At 42.4% G+C, this 25,611-nt stretch overlaps 2 protein-coding genes across 2 annotated transcripts in view; one reads left to right on the top strand and one right to left on the bottom strand.

The window, feature by feature from the left end:
* Positions 1-25,611, bottom strand: part of LOC128699096 (uncharacterized) — a 59,766-nt gene that overhangs the window by 14,125 nt on the left and 20,030 nt on the right. The gene's annotated exons all lie outside the window — the stretch shown is intronic.
* Positions 1,050-15,214, top strand: LOC128699046 (triadin). Its single transcript, XM_053791557.2, has 4 exons — positions 1,050-1,243; positions 2,884-3,001; positions 4,125-4,210; positions 13,964-15,214. Exons 1-4 carry the CDS (start codon positions 1,076-1,078, stop codon positions 15,071-15,073), a joined length of 1,482 nt encoding a protein of 493 aa, XP_053647532.2. The 5' UTR covers positions 1,050-1,075; the 3' UTR covers positions 15,074-15,214.

The raw sequence follows: 25,611 nt of genomic DNA, 5'->3' as shown, positions 1-25,611 counted from the left end.
TCAGTGTATACATATTTATTGTTTAAGCTTATTGAACTAGGTATAGTTTAAAATAATGATAATAATGACCAGAGGTGTAAAATCCCATGTTTCACAAGGTTATATACACATAGGGTTGTTTACCTTTCAAATATAATATATAATATATAATATATATATATATATATATATATATATATATATATATATAGATATATATATATATATATATATATATATATATATATATATATATATTTCACTTAAGATATAAAAATGTTTCTTCTGCCTCTGTTTCCTATTCTTTTGCAGATCTGTGTGTGTATGTGTACGTGTACTCACCTAATTGTGGTTGCAGGGGTCGATTCATAGCTCCTGGCCCCGAGTGTGTGATCACACGGCAGCGCTCAGGTTTTCCAGTTTATTTTTTCACTGTCGTATTATTGCAATTTCTTCCGTAATGAACAACGAACATTTTTTCCATATGTTCTTTTCACAATTTCCCTATCTTGTCTGTTTTGTTACCAATTATATATGGCCAATTTCAGATTAAACTTTGATATCACCCCATTTAGTAATATGTACGTCTCTTGCCTCGCCTTCCTATTCCTCTGAAGATGTGTGGAAACACATCAGTGCATAAATACACATCGTTCTCATGTCAATCCATGGCTCTGAGGGATATGATAATACATGCGATATGAAAGCTTTTTGGGCTGTGGAAGGGACATGAGAGTTGTTGACCGTTGACGCAGATGTCACAAGTGTACATTAATGCCTTCATTGCATACGTACTAAGATATACACCCCTCCAGCCCTCCAAAAGTATATACACTACTTTTCTTGGTGCACACACACCAAGACTCGTATACATATAGAAATACATACATTATATTGTTACAAAATTTTTTTTTAATTTATTATTCATTATTTTAAACCCTGATGTTATGTTTATGGTTAGTATTATTAAAAAAGAAAGTGTTCATATATATTGTCTGAAAAAACCTACCGTTGTAGTATACTCGTATATTTAAAAAAAAAAAATATAAGCCAGCAGTGCTTGGTGAACGGCAGCCATTATTGGCGGGACGTTATCATGGCGGGAATGGCGCTGCTCGTGGCTCGATGTTACCAAATTTTCGCCATTATTGTGGTAACCTTGCTCATATTTAAGCTTTGTGCTTGTGAGAAGGATGGTAGAGAACGTGAGGATGCAGCTGGACGCAAGATTTGTTCTTGGATATGCCAGGACTTGAAGAATAACGTGAGTAGCACTTAACATGGGTCCTATTAGGTTGCACTGCCCTCAAGGGTCAGCGTTGTATAGCCCTTGTGGCTTAGCGCTTCTTTTTGATTATAATAATAATGCCCTCAAGGGCTGTACAATCCTTGTAGGTTAGGTACTCAGTTCTGATTGTAGTAATAATCTGGTGAAGAGTTCTTGGTCTTTTAATAATCACAAACTTAATAGGGAATTTGCCACAAAGTGAATGTTTTAAATAACTATTGGTGGTCAAGCTAGTCATGCTCTAATGTCATGTAGTGATTATTTTTTTAGAACTTTGTGGTATGCTACATATTTTCAAAAATAGGTCTCCAAAGAATGCCGTAGTTTAGATTTGTTAAAAAAAATGACCACAGGTCATATGCTGATACTACCTTTCACATGGATCAAATCCGATTTTCTTCCATTCCCCATGGGAATGTTTTGCTGAATAAAGGAAACTGATCTAGTTCGAACATATCATTTCATAGATTAGTCTCGTCATATGGTATTTAAATTATCTAGTTAAAACTGGATACAATCTATATTTCACCTTTGTAAACAAGACAAAACTACCACCTCTCTTGGAGCAGATTCAGGAAATTTGAAAATGACTTCTACAAACCTGCCACCTTAATCACTTAAAATAACACCACCAGTATGCTGCCCTCTGATGTTCCCACCTGCCTGCGACATAACCTGCTGCCAGCTTGTCAAGACTGAAGACCTCCAAACTCCAAAAGACCATTGCAACAGAGCCGCCTCCTGATTGTCGACTGTCACACGAACATCTAGCTGCTGGGTTTTGCCCTGGCACTCGACGACTATGGACACTACTCTCGAACGCTATTCTTCGCCCGTCTCTTCTTCCCAGCTCACCCCATATGGGGTCTTGCCTAAACTATCTTGATCTTGTGCCGGAGATTATGGACCTTTGAAGATGTACGTTTTTAAACCCTCCCCCTCCTTATCACCATTGGATTTTCTCATATGTACCCTGCGCATGTGCGTTTTGGCGTCCACCCAGTCCGTTTTGCCTTATCAGTCCTCCTCACCACACCAGTCTTCAGACCCACGATCGTATAAGCTACTGGGTTAAGCCCTGGTACTATCCTTTCCACTCAACCTTCCTCTCACCGAGCTACTCTTCCACTATTCCTACTTCCCCGCTCACCTTACAAGGGCGTTTCCTATACTCTCTTGTTCTTGATCTTGATCTCGGTATTTTAGATATTTTCTACTAACAATAAAGTTATTTAACATATCCTGTGCGGCTTCTTTTTTGAACCAGTTAGACGAAGATTTTGGATAATTTAAATGTTTGTTAGTCTTATGAATTAGTAATTTACTGGAAAAATTCTGTTGACTACACGAGGGTCTGAGGCTGCATGCAACTTGTGCATCACAAGTCAAAAATACTTTTAGGGACTGAAGTAACGTGTTTTCATACATACATTACAATGAGACATGCGTATATATGTGTATATATCCAGTCTAGTCGTGTAAAGTTTTGTGGAAATTGGACTTTATTTAGAATTGTCCCAAGGACCTCAAATTTTTCACCCCCTCCAAAATAGGAATTCCTGATTATTATTATTATTATTATTATTATTATTATTATTATTATTATTATCTTTCAGGGGGCAAAGTACACAGGCTGCCTTAGCGGATGCTTCACGTACGATCTGTGCCTCAGGAAAAGTCGGAGCAAAATTAACGCCTCTGCTCATCATGTTTGTTATGCTGAGTGTAAAAGAAGTAAGTTTTAGAGACAATGTTTTGGCATCACAGTTACTACTGCATCACATAGCGTCACGTGTTGCTCTATCATCCACATGGTATCACGTGTTTGTCATCCATATACTATCACGTGTTTATCATTCACATGACTTCACTTGTTTATCATTCAGATGCCATTACGTGTTATCATTCATATGATATCACGTGTTTATTATCCTCATAGTATCACGTGTCTCATTTATATGACATCACGCGTTTCACTAACATCTGCATTGCATATGTTCATCTTATTCATCCATCAAATATCAAACTGAAATATTTTGACAGATTAGGTAGTTCATCTGAAACTTGTGGCCCCCTCCAAAGAAAACAGTGAAATATATCTATGCAAATTCTTTGACAGGTAAATGAAGGTATTTTATATTACATAAACTAACATTATTAGTGTTAGTCTTAATATAAAAAATATTTCACGTCCACAGCAGGACTCGAACCTACATCTCTGTATCAGAGTACGCAGTACTTTACCACGTAGCTAAACCCCGGTTTAGCAATTCCATTGGGTTAACCCTGTTTTATAGTGTCACTCCCGTGTCATAAGTATAGATTTCTAACCTGGTGAAGTTTTCCCCTCTACCCAAACTTTTATTGTAATTTCAAAGGAAAGCTAATAGAGTTAAGATTACAGGCAAGATGATGTGAATTTATATTGCTTCTAATTTTTTTTATCACCATGAGCAAAGCTGCATGTTTCCGTTCCATTTTCTGTTTCATCAAGGATACTATGATGATAGTCCTGCAAAATAATATGCTATTTTATTAACTCATTTGACGGATATTTTGGAAAAAAATCACTTGTGAATTTCCTGACACCTTTAATTTACGGCCTTTCAAGAAGGTACCGATATCTTTTAGTCTTGGAGAAAGATTTTTTCCTCTGGTCCCATAAAAATAATGGTCAGCTGTCATTGTTGATGATTATTCCATAAATAAACTGATACTCAAGAAATAGTTTTTGCTTTTTGAACTATTGATCGTTTGCAACAGCTTATTCGTATTTATAGTACATGTAAATTCTTTAGTGTTTTCGCTAGTACCATTGACATTAAATAGTATCTGCACTCTTCTCCTTTGCTAACAGAATGTGACAAGCTTTACGGAAAAGTATCATCTAAATGGTCAGTTTGCATCTCCGGCTGTGATAAACTCAGCCTACAGCTTAAAAAGGTAAGAATGTGATGGTTCCTGCTATTCTAGTTCTGAGGCAAGTGTCAAACTAGGCCGCCTAAATATTTTCTTATAGGAATAAGAACTAAGAAAAAACGTTGACAGGTGTGTTTTCAGTGTAAGTAGAGGTGTGTAAGATTTACGTCCTATCTTACGCGTTAATGAATCGGGAAAGCTCCAGTACTCCTGTTCAAGTATGAAACATTTAAACGATTTATGTGTATCAGCTAAGCCTCGGAATAATTTTATTTGTTTTTATCAGATGCACAGGTTTTTTAAATTGTTTGATAAATTTAACTCACTCATTTGGTTAAATTACGTATGATTCCACAGGAAACAGGACTTGTGTTTCTAGACGTGGGTCTCAGTCACATGATGACCGCCACTGAACGGAGCCTTCTGCTGGCTTAATGGTCCAACCCTTTTAAAATTTAAAAATATTACCCCTAGTTGGTTTAAATGCTACGAGATATATCAAAATGCATGGATATTTAAAACTATCTTATTTGGATATTCACAATTCTGTAAATAGAATATGCGTGTTAAAGACAATGGCAGATATTTGATATCTATGTCATGATTTTTAAAAGCATTAGTAGCTGAACTACTAAAAAAAATGTTTTGCCCAAAATTAATTTCGAAATTGTACCTTACTTTGTTAAAATTGTAATATATTTTAATTATTATAATCGTGGGGGAGAGCTAAACCCGTAGGATTAGACAGCGCATGTGGGGGGGGGGGGTGGAATGGAAGGTACTCGGGCTCAATTCAGGGAACTAGGGTACAGATCCAATTCCCTAGATCACGAGCCCCTCACCAGCGCCAAGGAACCTCCCTTGAGGGGAATATATTTTAAGCTTACTAAATGTATTAAATTTCAGTCCAAATTTAGTATTATTTGAGATTAATGAAATATACTAATTTCGTGATGTTCAGACTGATGTTTTTGTGCAGTTGTTGCAGTAGTGAATTTGTAATCTGCATAATTGACAGTATTATTATAATCACAACTGAGCACTAAACCCACTTAATTGGCAAAATGATCGTTGCTTTATACCGCAAGCTTGCAAGCTTATGTTTACCAGAGAGAGGGGGGGGGGGTTACATAATTTCATTAAGTTTATATTTTTGTTCTGTTTTATTTCAAGAAAGGTTCCTTGATGCTGGTGAGGGGCTCTTGATCTAAGGAACTGGATCTGTGCTCCAGTTCCTTGAATCGAATCTGAATGTCTTCCATTCTCACAGGCATTGTATGACCCCAAAGGGTTTAGCTCTCCTCCATTATTTTAATGATGGTAATAATCTTCACCTGTAATATGAACAATAATGGTTTGCACTTGCTTCTCAAATATCTTTTAAGTACCATCAACATTTTGATTATGTTGTGATTCAAATAAGGCACCTTATTGCATGATAGTCGAAAAAAACTGTGTGATGATTGAAAAAGGCAACATATTTTGTGATTGTGGTGGGGCTTATGTGAATGGAACTCGGAACCTGTTGGAAGGACTGAGTTGAAATATAGCTATTGCAGCTCGGTGGTAAGAACGTTTGGCTCAAACGATAAGACCAGCGTTCCATCCCTGATGAATCCAGACCTATAGGCAGATTTCCTTACATCTGTTACCCTTATTCACCTGGAAGTGAATGGATAGTGTACCTTGTTATGTGAATATATGGCTATAAACCGACGAATGGTGGTGTAGAAAAAAGAACCTTTTTATTTTTTTATTAAGTTTTGCCCACGTGTGTATTTATCAAGTAGAGCACTTGATAAAAGCCTTTTAAGTATCTTTTTGCCGCCAGATACCTTGGTGTGAACCATCTTTAGGTCACATTCTGGGGAAGAGGACCAAATAACCATAATGGAAATAAGTCACAATGCTTGAATTTCCTGGATTAAGCTGGTTTAATAACCCAGCAGGTTTAATAATTCAAGGAAGATTTTTTTCTTCAACAACCGTCAAGTGTGGTATATGTTAGGTAAATGTTAGTTTTTTACTCTTAAACATTAGAGCGATACTGTTAAGCATTCCACTATGGGTTAAGTAGCTACAGAAGGGAGTTACCTGGAGAGGGTTTCGGGGGTCAATGCCCCCGCGGTCCGGTCTGAGACCAGGCCTAATGGTGAACCAGGGTCTGATCAACCAGGCTGTTACTGCTGGCCGCATGCAAGCTGACGTACGAACCACATTATTATTATTATAATCAAAAAGAAGCGCTAAGCCACAAGGGCTATACAGCGCTGCAGGGTAGGGAAGGAAGCAAGGGAATTGGATGGCAGAAGGGAGGGGGGATGATCAGCAGGTTACAGAAAACAGCGGGGCAGGGGATAGTACGGGGGTAGAGGGTAGCAAGAGATACAAGTAGAAAGGGCTGAAAGTATCAGAATTTGTGAAGTAAGTCAGTCGTTGTCAAAAAGTCAATGAGAGAGTCCGGATGAAAGGTGGGTCCATCAGCGAGAAGGGAAGGTAAAGAGAGAGCAGCGGGGCGAAGACGACGACAGAGGTAAATTCTGCGTGCTCGTTGATAAAGTGGGCAGTCCAACAGAATGTGGCTGACTGATAATGGAGCTTGGCAATTCTCACAGAGAGGAGCAAGACGCCTCTCCATGAGATATCCATGAGTAAGACGAGTATGGCCAATGCGAAGACGGGAGAGAGTAGTCTCCCAACCTCGACACTGGTGATAAGAAGACGGCCAGTAACCTATACTCGGTTTAATAGACTGAAGTTTGTTGCCGAGCATAGTAGACCAACGTTGTTGCCAACGGGTGTGAAGGTGGGAAGATATTACAGCAAAATAGTCCGTACATGGAATACCTCTATAAGAAACTGGTAGGTCATGTACTGCTGACCGCGCAGCAGTGTCTGCCTGTTCATTGCCCTGTACGTCAACATGACCAGGGACCCAACAAAAAACAATATCTTTATGCTTAGTAAAGATGCGGCGTAGCCAAAGTTGGATACGGAGGACTAAGGGGTGAGGTGTATCAAATTTTTGTATAGCCTGTAAAGCACTAAGGGAGTCTGAGACAACCACAAATGATGACACAGGCATAGATGCAATACGGATAAGTGCTGTAAGGATGGCATATAATTCAGCAGTAAAAATACTAGCTGAAGATAGTAAATGCCCTTGTACGACGCTGTCCGGAAACACTGCTGCGAATCCTACGCCGTCAGAAGACTTAGAGCCATCTGTGTACACAGCAATGGCATGAGAATGAGAGTGAAAGTGGTCAAGAAAAAGAGAGCGGGAAGCGACCGTAGACAGTTGGGCTTTCGAGCAAGGGAGGGAGAAAGAACAGACTCGAACAGCTGGAACTTCCCAGGGGGGTAGGGAAAAGTGAGATGCTACATGTACATAGAAAGGTGGTAGTTGAAGAGAAGACAAGAGCGAATGAAGGCGAAGAGAGAAGGGACGGAGTAAGCAGGGGCGGCGAACAAATAAAGAATGTCTACTAATATCAGTGACCATTCTATAAATGGAAGGATTGCGGAGATCATGAGAGCGTACATAGTAGCGCAGGCAATGGGCATCACGGCGATCGGATAAGGATGGAACGTTCGCTTCTGCATAGAGGCTTTCGACAGGGGAAGAGCGAAAAGCACCAAGGCATAAACGTAATCCTTGGTGATGAATGGGGTTAAGGCTAGAGAGAGTAGCAGGAGATGCCGCTGAATAGATCTGGTCACCATAATCAAGTTTCGATAAAATAAGGGTGGAATGTAGGTGAAGGAGGGTTCGACGATCAGCTCCCCACGAAAGATGAGCAAGGGTTTTAAGAAGGTTCAGCCGGCTGTGACAAGTTGCCTTCAGAGAGGTAATGTGAGGTTTCCAGGATAACCTACGATCAAAGAGGAGGCCCAGAAACTTGACTGTATCACGTTCAGGGATACGTGAGCCATAGAGGTACAAAGGATGATCAGAGATGACAGAGCGTCTAGTGAAAGTGATTTGGTGGGTTTTAGTGCTGGAAAATTTAAACTCATGTGTGGTGGCCCAATTGGAAACACGGTCGACTGCATGCTGGAGAGAAACTGTAAGGAGGTGACAGTCAGCGCCTGCACAGGCAATAGCGAAGTCATCAACATAGAGTGATGACCAAATATTTGATGGAAGACTAGAGGCCAAATCATTAATAGCAAGGAGAAAAAGTGTTGTGCTCAGAACACATCCCTGGGGGACACCTTCAGCTTGGACAAAGTCCGGGGAGAGCACATTATTAACCCGAACACGGAAATGCCTGTCAGTTAAAAAGTTCTTAAGGAAGGATGGTAGATTGCCTCGAAGGCCTAAGGAGTGGACTTGGGCTAAAATATTATACCTCCAAGTTGTGTCATATGCCTTCTCAAGGTCAAAAAATATGGCAATAACTGAGTGGTTATTCGCAAAGGCATTACGAACATACGTATCCAAGCGCAGTAAGGGGTCTATGGTAGAACGTCCCTTACGAAAGCCATATTGACGAGTGGAGAGACTGTTGTGTGTCTCTAAATACCACACTAAACGTCTATTTACTAGACGTTCCATTACTTTGCAAACTGCACTGGTAAGAGCAATGGGACGATAGTGGGAGGTTTCATGTCCCGTAGTGCCTGGTTTGCGGAAAGGGAGAACAATGGCGGATTTCCACAGCTGTGGAAGAACTCCTTGTGACCAAATAAGATTGTAAAGGCGTAATAGGACTGCAAGGGCTGACTGATGTAAATGTTGTAGCATACGAATATGAATGTCGTCGGGCCCAGCTGCCGATGATCGACAAGCTGAGAGTGTTGCCTCCAGTTCTTGAAGTGTAAAAGGCACATTATACTGTTCTTCTCTGAGAGAAGAAAAGTCCAAGGGTGCTAACTCTCTGGCAGACTTTGAGGAAAGAAATGAGGGGCATAGATGGAGTCCCTGAGAAATACGGACCAGATGATTGCCAATTTCATTGGCAACATCTAGTGGGTTTGCTATATCAACACCGGCAACTCGCAGAACAGGAGCCGGGTCAGGAGAATATTTACCACTCAGTTTTCGTACTTTTTTCCAGACTGCACTCATAGAGGAAGCAGAGGTGATGGTGGAGACATAATCTCGCCAGCAAGTGCGTTTAGCGTCACGGATGACACGGCGAGCGATCGCACGCTTCTGTTTAAAATCAAGGAGTCGCTCTGTGGTTCTATTGTACCGGTACCTGCCCCATGCAGCGCGTTTCAAACGTACTGCACGAGCACAAGCAGGAGACCACCAAGGCACGCATTTCTGAGAATGCCTGCCCGAAGTTTGGGGTATAGAATGAGAAGCTGCGGTGAAAACGGAGGACGAGAAGAGGTGTAAAAGCTCATCGATGGAGGACGAAGAAGGAACCTCTTTAAAAACAGTCAGGTGTGAGTAAAGGTTCCAATTTGCCCGATTAAATTGCCAGCGTGGGGTGCGAAGAGGTGGCGAATATGAAGGGGAAGAAAGAATGATTGGGAAATGATCACTGTCATGTAAGTCCGGGAGAACAGACCAAGTAAAGTCTAATGCGGCGGAGGAAGAGCAAACTGAGAGATCGATGCAAGAGAGAGTATGAGTCCGAGGATCAAAATGGGTGTGAGTACCTGTATTTAAAACATGGAGGGGGTGGGTGGCAAGAAAAGCCTCTAACTGAATTCCACGGGAATCACAGTGAGACCCTCCCCAGAGGAAATGGTGGGCATTAAAATCACCAAGTAACAGAATCGGTGGCGGTAATGACGAAACAAGGAAGGCAAAATCCGGAATAGATAATGCCCGAGAAGGAGAGAGATATAAAGAACAGAGCGTATACCACCTATGTAAGTGGATACGGGCTGCTGTGTAATGCAGCGAAGTATGAATAAATAGTTGATGGTACGGAATATCAGTGCGGAGAAGAAGGGCACTTTCATTAAAGGTCCCATCAGGAAAAGGATCTGAAGAATACAACAAATTATAGCCTGAGATGTGAGAAATAACAGCAGAGTGTAATTTTGGTTCCTGTAAGCAAACACCAACAGGGGCAAACTGGGAGAGTAACATCTGAAGCTCACCCCGATTACCCCTGAGGCCGCGTATATTCCACTGTAAAAAGGCCATGATTGGCAATGATAAAGATACTTGAAATCCGCAGGTAAGGGTTCCTACGGACTAGAAGGGTTAGAAAAGTCCACATGCGGAGGCAGTGGAAAATGTTCAAGCAGCGAAGGAACGGTGCGCTGTGAAGAAAGGAGTTGCGCAGATGGAGCAGAGGAGAGAGAAAGAGCGGAAGGTGGATCAGTGTCCATTGATGGTTTGGTCTCTGCAATATATGCAGAGATTGCTTCAAGTGTTTCGGAATTCAGAGATGTCGTATGGGAGACAATATTGGGAATGGTAGGGGGAGGATGAGTAAAGATTGGAACTGTATTGGACTGTACCAAGGTAGAGGGGGGCGAAAGGGTGGAGGGAACTGGAGAAGCGTGGCAGGGGACAGAAGAGACAGGAACCTGGGAGGTGGCAGAAGAGGAAGAAACTTGGGAGGGAACAGGGGAGGAAGGTACATTACGAGGAGGAGGGTGAACCTCTGCACTTGTAACCGAGCCAGTGAGAGGGGAAGAACTAGGGACAGAGACAGGGAGGGTAAAATGAGGAGGTGGAAGATGGGTAGGAGGTGTTACCGGACCTTTTTTTGACTTTTGAGAAGTAGAGGGACGATTGGGAAGAGGTGTCGTACGAGGTCTCGTCGATACTGAGGCTTGTAAGAGAGAACTCGAAGAAGCGAGATTAGACTGAGGCGTTGAAGTAGGGACGTCTGAGCCGAGGACAGCAAAAGGATTAGATACAGGAGTGATTATGGGAGAGGTAACCACAGAGGTGGGTGTAGAAGATGGGATACCAGAAGTGGGGGGACGTTTTGAAACACGGGAATAAGAAACACGTGGGAGTCTCCCTTGGAGGCGGAGATGAGAAACTGCCATGGCATAAGGGAGACCTTCTGTCTCTTTGAGGTAACGGATTTCCCGCTCGTTTAAATAGACCTGACAACGGCGAGAGTACGAAGGGTGAGCCTCATGACAGTTAAGGCAAGAGGGAGATCGATTGCAAGACGTATTAGAATGGTCATCGGCACCACAGACTGGGCATTCGGCGATAGATCTGCAATATTTCGCTGGATGGCCAAATCGCCAGCAATTTCTACACTGTTGTGGTGTAGGGATCACCTTTCGAACTTGTAACCGATGTCCTGCTATATAAACGGAGGATGGGAGTTCTCGGCTGTCAAAAGTTAAACGAGCCACATTGCTAGGGTATCGTCTCCGCCCACGGGCAGGAAGAACGTAAGTGTCTACCTTGAGGATTGGGAGATCTTGGAGTTCCAGCTGTTCGAGAATGTCGGTGCCACATGTCTGGAAATTTTGTTGAACTATGGTATGGGGCAGAATAACGGTACCACTACAAGAATTGAGGGAATGATGTTTTTCAAGGGTGACAGGAACAGTATCTATATGGGAAAGACGAGAGAGCTCACGAGCCTGGGTAGCATTCTGTACGGTAATGATGCGCGTACCGCTCTTAAGAGCATGAAAAGAAATATCTTTACCAACATGGCGTAGGAGTGCCTTGCCAATACTATGGTCAGAAAGATAGGCAGTAGAGGAAGTTGGTCGTAAAGTGAAGAATTTAGTCCACTGTTCAGTCTGAAACTGAGCGTGGAAAGGTAGTGAAGGACGTGTCAATCGTTTCTGAGAAGAACGAGAAGGTGAAGGTGGAGAAGTATCATCAGCAGGTAATTGTCGTTGACGTTTAGGCGTGGGACCAGAGTTGGTCCGACGTGGAACGGGTCGGCGATTTGAAAATTGCCGCACCGTAGAGGGAGAGGCCGGAAGCATAGTCAGAGGAGAGCGAAGGTCTGATAAATCGAAGGAGTCAGTCGAGGCCTCAGTACCTGAAGCGGGTGAGGAAACAGCACCGGCAATAGGTACAGAGGCATGAGGAATGTCTGAAGAGTGGTCCAAAGACGAGGCGGGGTCAGAACGGGGTGCGGTATCAAGAAGGGGCCCGGGGGTACTAGGTTCATGGACTAGGGCTGCCATGGTTAGGTTACTTCTTTCTTTTTGTTTTTAAGAAAAAAAAAGAAAGAAGAAAAGAAAATAAAAACAAAAAAAAGAAAAAAAAAGGGGGGACCGGGGAGGGATAGTTCCTAGGAGGAATGAAAGGGCCAGAAATCTCCCTCCGCGCCCAAGAGGACTCGACACCGCTAGTAGCGCAGATGCAGCATGGAACCCGTGCCATACCCTACCCTTCATGCCAGTAAACCAGCAATCTGGGATAGCAACCTCACATCTGCCGAGCTACCTCGGTGGACAAAAGAGAGGGCGGCCGGATATCCGCCACAAAGCATACCTCCTTCAGCCACCACCCCCGGAATCCGAAAGGTGGCTTCCAGAGATACACCCGTCGCCCAAAAGACACCCAAAGCTACTCCGGGATACCGGAGAGGGATCGGGACATCCCTAGGCAATCCAGATTCCACGGCAAACTACGCCACCGCCAAGAAACCTCAACGGAATGGGATGGACCCCGGTGTCCTTTCCCCTACCTAGGAACTAGCGCGCCTGTGGGAGAAATCACGAAGGCTAAAAAGAGGAAGGGCAAAAGGGAGGGGTGAGGAGGAGGAGGAGGAATGGAAAAAGGGGAGGATGGGGAGGATGGGATAGGGGAGGGGAGAATGGGGGGTAATTAGGTTCGGTCTGAGGAAGAAGACCGACAGGGCTAATTCCTCAGACCAAGAGCCTCTTCACCACGCCAAGGAGCCCCCCTTGAAGAGGTACGAACCACAGCCCGGCTGGTCAGGTACCGACTTTAGCTGCCTGTTCAGTGCCTTCTTGAAGACAGCCAGGGGTCTAATGGTAATCCCCTTTATGTATGCTGGCAGGCAATTGAACAGTCGGGGGCCCCGGACACGTATTGTGTTGTCTCAATATACTAGTGGCGACCCTGCTTTTCATTGGGGGAATGTTGCATCTCCTGCCGAGTGTTTTGCTTTCATAGGGAGTGATTTTCGTGTGTAGGTTTGGTGCCAATCCCTCCAGGACCTCACAAGTATATATAATCATGCATCTCTCTCTCGCCTACGTTCGAGGGAATACAGATCAAGGACCTTCAACCGTTCCCAGTAGTTTAGGCGCCTTATCGTACTTATGTGTGCCGTGAAAGTTCTTAGTACACTCTCCAGGTCTGCAGTGTCGCCAGCCTTGAAGGGGGCCGTTAGTGTACAGCAGTATTCCAGCCTAGAGAGCACAAACGATTTGAAGAGAATCATCATGGGCTTGGCGTCCCTAGTTTTGAAGGTTCTCATTATCCATCCTGTCATTTTCCTAGCGGATGAGGTGGATACATTGTTGTGGTCTCTGAAGGCGAGATCCTCTGACATAATTACTCCCATGTCCTTCACATTACTTTTCCGCTCTATTGTATAGTTAGAATTTGTCGTATACCCTGATACATTTTTAATTTCTTCAAGTTTTCTTCCAGAAGGCATGGAGTTACTATTACGTGGTAATTACCAACAAAGTTTAAAAGATAAGGGCTATATACATACAAACATAACATTCACAGTGGTGCATCCTAAAGTAAAATATTTGTATAAATTCTAAATAGCATTCAAATAATGTTCTGAGGCAAATATTCATGTAGATTAAAATAATAGAATATAGTAGGTAAACAAAATGACTAAGAAATCCCAGGGAACAGATGATTTAGTTTCCATTTTTTACTTTCAGTTTTTTATGAATGATGAAGACGACGTGAAAGGGATGGAAGCTGAAGAGAGCCTTAGTGATGAGAGTTTTACTCTACTTCCCAGGGAGTCAAAAGATCCAGCTAGAGGAGATAAGAAATCTACTCAAAACTTTTCCTTCACCCTGGGAGGGTTTGTCAAAACAGATGTCGAGGCAAAGAATTTGGTAAAATCATCGCAGGTTGACGATAAGAAGGCTACCAGTGAAGAGACTGAAAAGGCCAGGAATATATCTATCAATGTCCGTGGAATTCTTGGAAACACATCCACAGCCCATGAAAAACTCACATCACTAGGATTGCATGGCCCTTCAACTTTAGGGGAAAAGGAGAATCGAGTAGTAGAGAACATTTCCCTTAATGTTCAGGGTAATATCAGTCGAAATGGTACTGCTGTAGAAATAATAACTACACCAGTCATAGGCGAAGAAAAGTTGGCGATGAGTAAGGAAGGAGGTACGGATATTGACAAGAAAGAATTGCCTTCAGTAACTGAATCCAAAGTGACCTCTCCTCCGTTTATCCCATCGGTGTCTCCAGAAATTGAAAAGCCTAAGACGGATGAAAAACGAAAGAAAGGTGAAGGAGGAGGAAAAACTGCTACAATAGAAATCACACCAGCCCCAAAAGGAAAGAAAGATGAAGGAGGAGTAAAAGCTGTTACCACAGAAGTCACACCAGCCCCAAAAGAAAAGAAAGGCGAAGGAGGAGGAGAAACTGTTATAACCGCAGTCACACCAGCCCCAAAAGAAAAGAAAGGCGAAGGAGGAGGAGAAACTGTTATAACCGCAGTCACACCAGCCCCAACAGTTTCTCTAGGAAGTGAAACCGATAAGAAAGCAGAGGTAAAGATAACAGAAGAAAAAGGGAAGAAAGGTAAAAAGGGTAAGGGAAAGAAAGAAAAAGCTGCTACAACTGGCGAAAAGGAAAAGAAGAAAAAAGGAAAGGGAAAAAAGAAAAAAGGAAAGGGAGAAAAGGAAAAAGGAAAGGGAGAAAAGGAAAAAGGAAAGGAAGGGGAGAAAGAGAAGGGTGAAAAGAAAAAGGGCAAAAAGAAGAAAAAGGGAAAAGAGGAAAAGAAAGCCGGGGAGTTATGAAGGGAAAAAAACGATGCCATCTACAAGACACCCTGGCATAGTCATCTTTATGAGAAATATCCCAAGTCAGGGTTTTAGGACTCACTATTGTCTTTGTAATCAGTTCACCATGTAATTTATTTGTATATTTTTGTGCAAGGAAGACCTGAAGCTGAGGTGCTTGTCAAACAGCTTTTGTTTCATCTTCACAAATGTAAACTGAATTATTTGTGCAATATTAAAGTTTTTTTCTAGTTCATTATACAGTGAGGATTTTAGTTTTCCATTTAAAATGAAATTATTTTGTTCTAAATCTTTTAAGACATTTAAAGGTCGAAAGTTGTAAACAAAAAAAAACTTAAATTTTCATGTATAAGTTTTCATATATTTATTGTTTTGTCACTGCAAAATTACTGACATTGATAGCATGATTTTTCTATGTAATCTCCAGCTTGACATTTGTATTGATAAATTTTTAAAGCGATTTGTCTATTTTATTTTCCAGTTTTATACACATGAAAAATAGAATGATAGATGGACTCTGTCAGTTACTCTCAAATTAGTGAAGTTCTGTTTAAGTTCTTTTTGCATTATTTTCCTCAAACTACTGCTTGACTCCCCTCAAGGAAGGTTCCTTGATGTTGGTGAGGGGCTCTTGATTTAGGGAATTGGATCTGTGCTCCAGTTCCCCGAATTAAGCCTGAATGCCTTCCACATCCTCCCCCCAGGCGCTGTATAATCCTCCGGGTTTAGCGCTTCCTCCTTGATTATAATAATAATACTGCTTGACTTCCAAGTTGTAACCTACTCGCTCCTTGAAGGTAACCACATTTACCAATTCACTGCTATCATGCATATGAAGACCATTGTTTTAGGATATCCTCTAAATCTGCCATAAGATTTTGTTCGAATTTTTAACCCCGGAAGGTTAGCCACCCAGGATAATCCAAGAAAGGCAGTGCGTTATAGAGGGACAATGTCTTATTTCCAATGGGGTCCTCAATCTTGTTCCCCAGGATGTGAACCACACCAGTCGACTAATACCCAGGTACCTACTTGCTTGCTAGGCGAACGGGACAACTGTTGTATAGAAACGCCCAATGTTTCTACCCATGCAGGGGATCGAACCACGGCCACAGCGTGTGAAACGAAAGCGTAGCCTATTAGGCCATGGAACATCTGGTATACCTAACTTTAAAACGAGCATATCACAATTAACACTCATGGAGTTGAGAGCATTTGTGGTGATGGAGATTCAGTTACACTTAATTAGTCATTAGTCAAATTTTGACACATGGTCACGCTTGAGTGAGAAGCAAAACAGAATTCGTTAAAGGGTAAGATAAGATAAGATTTCGTTCGGATTTTTAATCCCCGGAGGGTTAGCCACCCAGGATAACCCAAGAAAGTCAGTGCGTCATCGAGGACTGTCTAACTTATTTCCATTGGGGTCCTTAATCTTGTCCCCCAGGATGCGACCCACACCAGTCGACTAACACCCAGGCCAATTGTTGATAACGTGCTCCAGTTTCTCTAAGGATCCCATCACTCTTTACAACAGTGACATTGCTAGCTACACCAGTGAGCTGAACAATTATTACAATCAAAACTAAGCGCTAAACCCGCAAGGGTCAAGAGTTGGTGAACAGAGCCTGCAATATACATAATTTGTGGAAGAGAATGCTGCATAATTAAGGCATCACTACAAATTCCTTTGTCATGCTCAGCTATATAACGAAGCATGTATTGTGATCTAATAAGATTCTTAGGGGAGAAGGTAAGGGAAAGTAAATTAAAAGCTATAATTTCCTATGGTACAGGGAAGTGTCGCTGTTGCCTTGACAAAGTTGCAGCTTTTATGATCCATTTGGAGCACTCGCGTGTGGCAAAATATGTTGAGAGGGCTTATGTGCAAGGTTTTAGACGATATTGCCTGGCAATATTAAAACCAGCGAGGGCGTTTTTTTCGATGGCGCGATTTCTAATGATTTGTGTATAAAGTTTTGCATGTTTAGTATTTTAGTGTTTTGACATCCTAGGATGATCCTTATTGCTTCGTTCAACAGTTATTTCAAGCTTTCTGACAAAAGTGTAAGTAGGGGCGTGGCATAGTCAGCTGATCTCATGAAAGTAAAATACTGTGTATCATTTTCACTGTTCTCACATTAGCACCATATCTGGGGTGCAATCCTGCCACAGCTCTAAGTGCTCTCAATCAGTGTTTGTATTGGCGATAAAGTCTGTTTAGAAGTCCAAATAGAAGGACCACAAATTTGAGAAATGAATACTAGATACTAGATCCATCATGCAAATGGATCCAATGGATTGTGCGTCCATGCCGTGGAGGGAGCCTCCGTCTTCTCAGTCGAGATGATTCACCTCAAATCTTGACACGAATATTAAGTACATGTTTAAGGAGAACTTGGGTGTTGGAGAATCCGGCGTTGTAAATCAGTATATCATCAGCGAAGCTAATTATATTATGACTGGACTTCCTTGGCATAAAATTTGGGAAAACTTTAATTAGAATATCGATTAAGGTTTTGCTAAAAACCTTGTTAAGTTCTTAATTCAAAGTCTTCAGTTGCACTTCTATGTTCCTGGAACAAGGAGGTATATGCTCAAGGCACATTTCCCTAAGAAAAAAAGAAGAGATGTTAAACTAGAGAGAGAGATGCTCCCATTACAGATGAAGGTGAAGAATCACAGAGCTGCCGAAAGGGGCCAATATATCTGAAGTACGGAAGGAGGCACTGACCGGAGAAATAGAAAATATTGAACTTAAGCTTAGGGAATCATACACGAGTCAAGAAACACAGGAACAACTTAAAACCATAAATAAGTGTCCGGGGCTCAAGAATGTTCAACAGCCTCCCACCAGCCACAAGGGGAATTACCAATAGGCTCCTGGTTGTCAAGAGGGAGCTGGACAGATACCTAAAGTCAGTGCCGGATCAGCCGGGCTGTGGTTCGTACGTTGGACTATGTGCGGCCATCAGTAACAGCCTCATTGCTCAGGCCCTGATCCACCAGGAGGCCTGGTCATGGATCGGGCCGCGGGGGCGTTGATCCCCGGAATGCCCTCCAGGTAGGTAGTATTGGGCCCCCTGTTTAAACGAGATGCGGACCTACGCATGACAGCAATGAGTGGGATACTGAAGTCTCGATTATGACTCGGCGTATAGTGAGCCATTAATCAGACTAAGGGTCGACAGTCTAAATTATTTTTTATAACTAAAACTCAAAATTTGGTCAATTCAAGAATTTCTGATATAATCCTAACACCACAGGAATTTGAATTCCAGACTCGTGTTCATCAAGAACTGCAAGAACCCCCTTTCACGTACATTAACTATTCTGTGGAGAATTAGCATGGACACGGGTCATCCCACAAGGGTGGTAGTAAAGCAATTGCAAAGAATTGCAGACCGATTGCACTTACGTCCCACGTAAAAATCTTAAAAAGGATTCTAAGAAGATCACCAACCACTTGGATACCCAACAATTGCGCAACCCAGGGAACTGTGGGTTTAGAGCAGGTTGCTCCTGCTCTCGCTTCACACGCTGAAGGCCCGGGTTCGATTCCCGGCGTGGTGGAAATATTTCGACTTTTTTGGGTTATCCTAGATTCTCTACATATATGCTGCTATGTATGATAATCTATGTAACTGTATTTGTGTATACCTGAATAAACTTACTTACAAGTAGGTACCTGGGTGTTAGTTAAATGGTGTGGATCGCATCCTGGGGGACAAGATGGAGGACCCCAATGGAAATAAGACAGTCCCTCGATGACGCACTGCCTTTCTTGGGTTATCGTGGGTAGCTAACCCTCCTTGGTTAAAAATCCGAACAAAATCTTATCTTAAAGAAGGGTTAATAAATATTTAAGTTAGCCATTTAAAGAAAACTACTGTATTATTACTACATTCCTGGGAAAACACTAAACCCGAAGGGGTTATACAATGTCTGGAGGGTAATGGAAGGCATTCTGACTAGATTCAAGGAATTAGAGCATAGGTCTAATTCCTTGGATCAAGAGCCCCTCACCAGCATCTAGGACGCTCTCTTGAGAGGTTAAAGAAAACTCAACCGTCAGCTTTCATAGAAAGTTGAAGTTCTGCGTTTCAGCATAAACTATGAAAAAAATATAATATTGTGAAACTATTATGAATACACACACAAACTTAACTATAATATCAAAAGTTCGAGAAAACATTGTAAGGAGGAAGTAAAGATTTTTTTCTCTAGAGGATTATTTCCCCAGGATAATGAAAGAAAGCTAATTTTCTATTGGGGTCCTGTTGTGGGTCGCATCCTGAGGATGCGACCCACAACAGTCGCTTAACACTGACAAAATGGTAACTAACATTAGCTAGGGAAAGACGGCCAACGTTTCCACTCGTCTATATACAGTACCCGGGTCCTTCGATTGTGAAACGACAGTGCTAAGAGCACTTGAGCTACAAATGAAATATACTGAAAAAGGAAGATTTGTCAGGGAAAAACCCACAGGGATTTAGGACGGGAAAGCCTGTCTATACCTGGAGTTTACCTGGAGAGAGTTCCGGGGGTCAACGCCCCAGCGGCCCGGTCTGTGACCAGGCCTCCTGGTGGATCAGAGCCTGATCAACCAGGCTGTTGCTGCTGGCTGCACGCAAACCAACGTACGAGCCACAGCCCGGCTGGTCAGGAACCGACTTTAGGTGCTTGTCCAGTGCCAGCTTGAAGACTGCCAGGGGTCTGTTGGTAATCCCCCTTATGTATGCTGGGAGGCAGTTGAACAGTCTCGGGCCCCTGACACTTATTGTATGGTCTCTTAACGTGCTAGTGACACCCCTGCTTTTCATTGGGGGGATGGTGCATCGTCTGCCAAGCCTTTTGCTTTCGTAGTGAGTGATTTTCGTGTGCAAGTTCGGTACTAGTCCCTCTAGGATTTTCCAGGTGTATATAATCATGTCTCTCTCCCGCCTGCGTTCCAGGGAATACAGGTTTAGGAACCTCAAGCGCTCCCAGTAATTGAGGTGTTTTATCTCCGTTATGCACGCCGTGAAGGTTCTCTGTACATTTTCTAGGTCAGCAATTTCACCTGCCTTGAAAGGTGCTGTTAGTGTGCAGCAATATTCCAGCCTAGATAGAACAAGTGACCTGGAGAGTGTCATCATGGGCTTGGCCTCCCTAGTTTTGAAGGTTCTCATTATCCATCCTGTCATTTTTCTAGCAGATGCGATTGACACAATGTTATGGTCCTTGAAGGTGAGATCCTCCGACATGATCACTCCCAGGTCTTTGACGTTGGTGTTTCGCTCTATTTTGTGGCCAGAATTTGTTTTGTACTCTGATGAAGATTTAATTTCCTCGTGTTTACCATATCTGAGTAATTGAAATTTTCTCATCGTTGAACTTCATATTGTTTTCTGCAGCCCACTGAAAGATTTGGTTGATGTCCGCCTGGAGCCTTGCAGTGTCTGCAATGGAAGACACTGTCATGCAGATTCGGGTGTCATCTGCAAAGGAAGACACGGTGCTGTGGCTGACATCCTTGTCTATGTCGGATATGAGGATGAGGAACAAGATGGGAGCGAGTACTGTGCCTTGTGGAACAGAGCTTTTCACCGTAGCTGCCTCGGGCTTTACTGTTGACGACTACTCTCTGTGTTCTGTTAGTGAGGAAATTATAGATCCATCGACCGACTTTTCCTGTTATTCCTTTAGCACGCATTTTGTGCGCTATTACGCCATGGTCACACTTGTCGAAGGCTTTTGCAAAGTCTGTATATATTACATCTGCATTCTTTTTGTCTTCTAGTGCATTTAGGACCTTGTCGTAGTGATCCAATAGTTGAGACAGACAGGAGCGACCTGTTCTAAACCCATGTTGCCCTGGGTTGTGTAACTGATGGGTTTCTAGATGGGTGGTGATCTTGCTTCTTAGGACCCTTTCAAAGATTTTTATGATATGGGATGTTAGTGCTATTGGTCTGTAGTTCTTTGCTGTTGCTTTACTGCCCCCTTTGTGGAGTGGGGTTATGTCTGTTGTTTTTAGTAACTGTGGGACGACCCCCTTGTCCATGCTCCCTCTCCATAGGATGGAAAAGGCTCGTGACAGGGGCTTCTTGCAGTTCTTGATGAACACGGAGTTCCATGAGTCTGGCCCTGGGGCAGAGTGCATGGGCATGTAATTTATCGCCTGTTCGAAGTCATTTGGCGTCAGGATAACATCGGATAGGCTTGTGTTAATCAAATTTTGTGGCTCTCTCATAAAAAATAAATTTTGATCTTCGACTCTCAGTCTGGTTAGAGGCTTGCTAAAAACTGAGTCATATTGGGACTTGAGTAGCTCACTCATTTCCTTGCTGTCATCTGTGTAGGACCCATCTTGTTTAAGTAGGAGCCCAATACTGGACGTTGTTCTCGACTTTGATTTGGCATAGGAGAAGAAATACTTTGGGTTTCTTTCGATTTCATTTATGGCTTTTAGTTCTTCCCGCGATTCCTGACTCCTATAAGATTCCTTTAGCTTAAGTTCGATGCTTGCTATTTCTCTGACCAGTGTCTCCCTACGCATTTCAGATATATTGACCTCTTTTAGCCGCTCTGTTATTCTTTTCCGTCGCCTGTAAAGGGAGCGCCTGTCTCTTTCTATTTTACATCTACTCCTCCTTTTTCTTAGAGGAATAAGCCTTGTGCATACATCGAGTGCCACCAAGTTAATCTGTTCTAGGCATAAGTTGGGGTCTGTGTTGCTTAGTATATCTTCCCAGCTTATATCGGTTAGGACTTGGTTTACTTGGTCCCACTTTATGTTTTTGTTATTGAAGTTGAATTTGGTGAATGCTCCCTCGTGACTAGTCTCATTATGTCGGTCTGGGGCTCCACGCATACATGTCTGAACCTCAATTATGTTGTGATCTGAGTATATTGTTTTTGATATGGTGACATTTCTTATCAGATCATCATTGTTAGTGAAGATGAGGTCTAGTGTATTCTCCAGTCTAGTAGGCTCTATTATTTGCTGGTTTAAATTGAATTTTGTGCAGAGATTTAAAAGCTTGTGTGAGTGTGAGTTTTCATCAGAGCTGCCTCCTGGTGTTATTACTGCAACAATATTATTTGCTATATTCCTCCATTTTAGGTGCCTTAAGTTGAAATCCCCCAGGAGCAAGATGTTGGGTGCAGGAGCTGGAAGATTTTCCAGACAGTGGTCAATTTTTAACAGCTGTTCCTGGAATTGCTGGGATGTTGCATCCGGAGGCTTGTAGACTACCACAATGACTAGGTTTTGGTTCTCGATCTTTACTGCTAAAACTTCCACTACATCATTTGAGGCATTAAGCAGTTCTGTGCAAACAAGTGACTCTGCAATGTACAGGCCAACCCCCCCCCCCTTTTGCCTGTTCACTCTGTCACATCTGTATAGGTTGTAACCTGGGATCCATATTTCGTTGTCCAAGTGATCCCTTATGTGGGTCTCAGTGAAAGCCGCGAACATTGCCTTTGCCTCTGCAAGCAGTCCATGGATGAAAGGTATTTTGTTGTTTGTTGCTGGCTTTAGACCCTGTATATTTGCAAAGAAGAATGTCATCGGACTGGTGGTATTGTTGGTACTGGGGGGGGGGGATTTTTTTTCCGGCATTAGTATCTGTATCTGTTGGTTTGGAGTGGAGGCCATCGATTGTGGTTCCACTCCAGGAATGACTGGATTTAGTGTACGATTTCTGCCATTTCCTGCCAGTTTTTTTTCCTTCCTGGCACTAAAAAACCTCTCCCTCTTGAGTGGCTGTGACTACCCAGGTTTTCCCATAGCCTGGATGTTTTGTATCTTTTTGTCCCCTTTAGATGGTGTGCCTGGCAATTTAAGTTATAGCACAGTCTTTCCTGTACTGAAGAGGTACACAGTTCAGGGTGAAAAAGCTTACAGGAAGGGAGTTTGCATTTTCCTGTTGTCATATGGGCATGGCATTTTCTAGGATGGTCATAGTTGTACGTCCCGTCTGTTTTTCCAGATTTCCCATGCCTGCAGATACCAAGTGCATAGTATGTGCACAGGCTTGGTTTCCGTTTGCCTTGGGTTTCTGTGACTGTATTTCCTGTTGGTGCATGTTTCCCTGTCTTACTCCTATCCTCTCTAGCACCAACAATGGAGCTCCCACCAGTTGTTTTTGGTAATATATCCTCACTATTGCAAGTGGAGTCCTCTTGTTTGCTATTTCCTGCAGTATTTCTAGTTTGCAATATTGGTTTTATCTTATCTTTGACTACACTTGTTTCCCTACTACGGCTCCTGTCCCCTATGAGGTCACTTATATGTATTCCTTCCTGCGTATAATTCCCGACTACCTGGACAAAATCTCCAGCTTCACCATTACTGTCCCCCAGGACAGCACCTCCAGCTTCACCATTACTGTCTCCCAGGACAGCATCTCCAGCTTCACCATTACTGTCTCCCAGGACAGCACCTCCAGCTTCACCATTACTGTCTCCCAGGACAGCACTATCAGCCCCACATTTACTGACTATATGTAGTGCTATGACGATTAAATATAAAACAATAACAGAATTGAAGGGATGCAGAAAAATCATTGATATAGCATTATTCCAAAGAAGATTAGGAATCTTGTCATATAAGGAAAAGTTTATAATACACAACTCGAAGCATTATCAATTCACAAGTAAGAAAGTGGAAAAAAGTCAACGTTCTGGTCAAGGCAGTGAGATTTACGAAGAAAGCCATGGTCAAGCGTGTTCTACAGATTACAGTCTTCAGCAGTGTAGTGTGGGATGCAAGTATCTACAAAAACAATGAACTAGGGACCAAGATTCAGGTTAACGATAAGAACCGATTAAAGTAGACTGCATCTGTGAAAGCTCGATTCAGGAAATAATATATGCGCCTAGACTATGACGATGTGGAAACAATAGACGGTGAGGCCCACCCAGTGAACTTGGATAAACATCGAGGTAAAAAAAAAAAAAACGATTCCGAGGAGCTCAATGAAAATAACTCAAATTGCTTGACTTTATTGGGTTCTTCTTAGTTAAATCTAGATAATGTAATTTTTATGTACACTAAACATTTATGTTTCCCAAGACAGTTTAAAAAAATGAATGTAGTGCTGAGAATAGTGTCACTAGAGACCGATGTTTGCTTTATGACCCAGTCAGAGGTCAAGCATTCGCCGGCCTTTTACGTGATTTCAGTGTTACAAGTAACTTTATCGATGGTTGTAAGTCACAGAAAAATCATGAATGGATCCTCTCATAAAGAGATAGCTGGGGGGAAGAGGGTACCTTGATGCTCGTGTGTTACCTCTACGGGTTCAACGCTTTCCCATAATAATAATAATAATAATAATAATAATAATAATAATAATAATAATAGATTGATCTATAGCGTCTTATTTTTTTCAATTAATTTCTCTCTCATCATCATCTCTCAATTGAAGGTTAGTTTAACATCTACACGTCTATACATGGTTACAGTCATGAACAAATTACAAAGTAATGAGCTATTCACACGACCACACCCGGTCACAATTGTAATGAGTTATTAGGTTAAGGGAAAGCCCTGTTACTGTGAATGTCTTTTGATCAAATGGATTAGAGCCACTCTTCCCTTCCTCTGTTCAAACCTTAATACTTCCCATTCCCAAGGCACTGTATCACCCCAACTAGTTTAACGCTTATCCATTAAACGCAAAAATGGCAATAACTTGTTCTTCTCCGTACACAATACACATGATGTGGAATAACAGAAATAAAAGATACAGCGAAATTAAACAATAAACAAAGGAATGAACGAATAAACTTGCTGGTAAAAACGGAGTAAATAAAGTTAGCTGCTAAAAGCAAGAAGTAAGTTTAGACACCCAAGTTGGTGGGAGTGAATAACTTAATAGAGGGAGAGTGTGGGTTGTCCCCTGGGCGGCACAGTGCACGCACCACCGTACTCGTCCAGTTGTACTCACCCACTTGTACTCTCCTACTTGTACTCACCCAGTTATATTTGCGGGGGGTCAAGGTTCAGCTTCTGGGTCATTATATCTACTCTTGATATAATACGTAGTGTTTGTCTATCTTCTCGCTAATCTCTCTAACATCCTTGTGGTTCATTTGTATTTTTACCTGACTCCTATGTTCTCTTGCCTCTGTCCCTCACACTTCAAAGGGTCATTGTTTCCTCTATAAAAATCCCCGAGTATCTTACGTCGAAGAAAGAGATTCCCCTGGAATCTCTTTCTTCGAAGGTATTCAAATAAGATTCTTTAAGCCTCTCCTCGGTTCTGGAACCAACCTATTTGCAAATCTCTGCAGTTTCTTTAGTTTCTTAACCTGCTTTCTGAGTGGATTCCTAGTAGTGTATACTCTTAAGACAGCCTGACATACGTCGAGTACAATGTCCTAAAGAGTGGTTTATCGAGATTTCTAAAGGCAGTTGTATTTCTTACCCCGCATTCCTTGTGAGTATTATGTTGGTTATATGCGCTTCTGACGATATGTTCAGTGTAACAGCTACTCCAGTGCTTGTGTGTTAACTACCATTTGTCAGAGACGTTTGT

The sequence above is a fragment of the Cherax quadricarinatus genome, chromosome 54, assembly GCF_038502225.1.
Source record: "Cherax quadricarinatus isolate ZL_2023a chromosome 54, ASM3850222v1, whole genome shotgun sequence".
NCBI classification, from domain to species: Eukaryota; Metazoa; Arthropoda; class Malacostraca; order Decapoda; family Parastacidae; genus Cherax; species Cherax quadricarinatus.
The sequence above is the reverse complement of the archived record's forward strand: the minus strand, read 5'-3'. Positions and strand labels throughout refer to the sequence as shown.

Coding starts and splice junctions, on each gene's coding strand:
- LOC128699046 (XM_053791557.2), top strand. CDS start 1,076: ATGGCGGGAATGGCGCTGCTCGTGGCTCGATGTTACCAAATTTTCGCC. Junction 3,002..4,124: donor TTATGCTGAGTGTAAAAGAA/GTAAGTTTTAGA, acceptor CTTTGCTAACAG/AATGTGACAAGCTTTACGGA. Junction 4,211..13,963: donor TCAGCCTACAGCTTAAAAAG/GTAAGAATGTGA, acceptor TTTTACTTTCAG/TTTTTTATGAATGATGAAGA.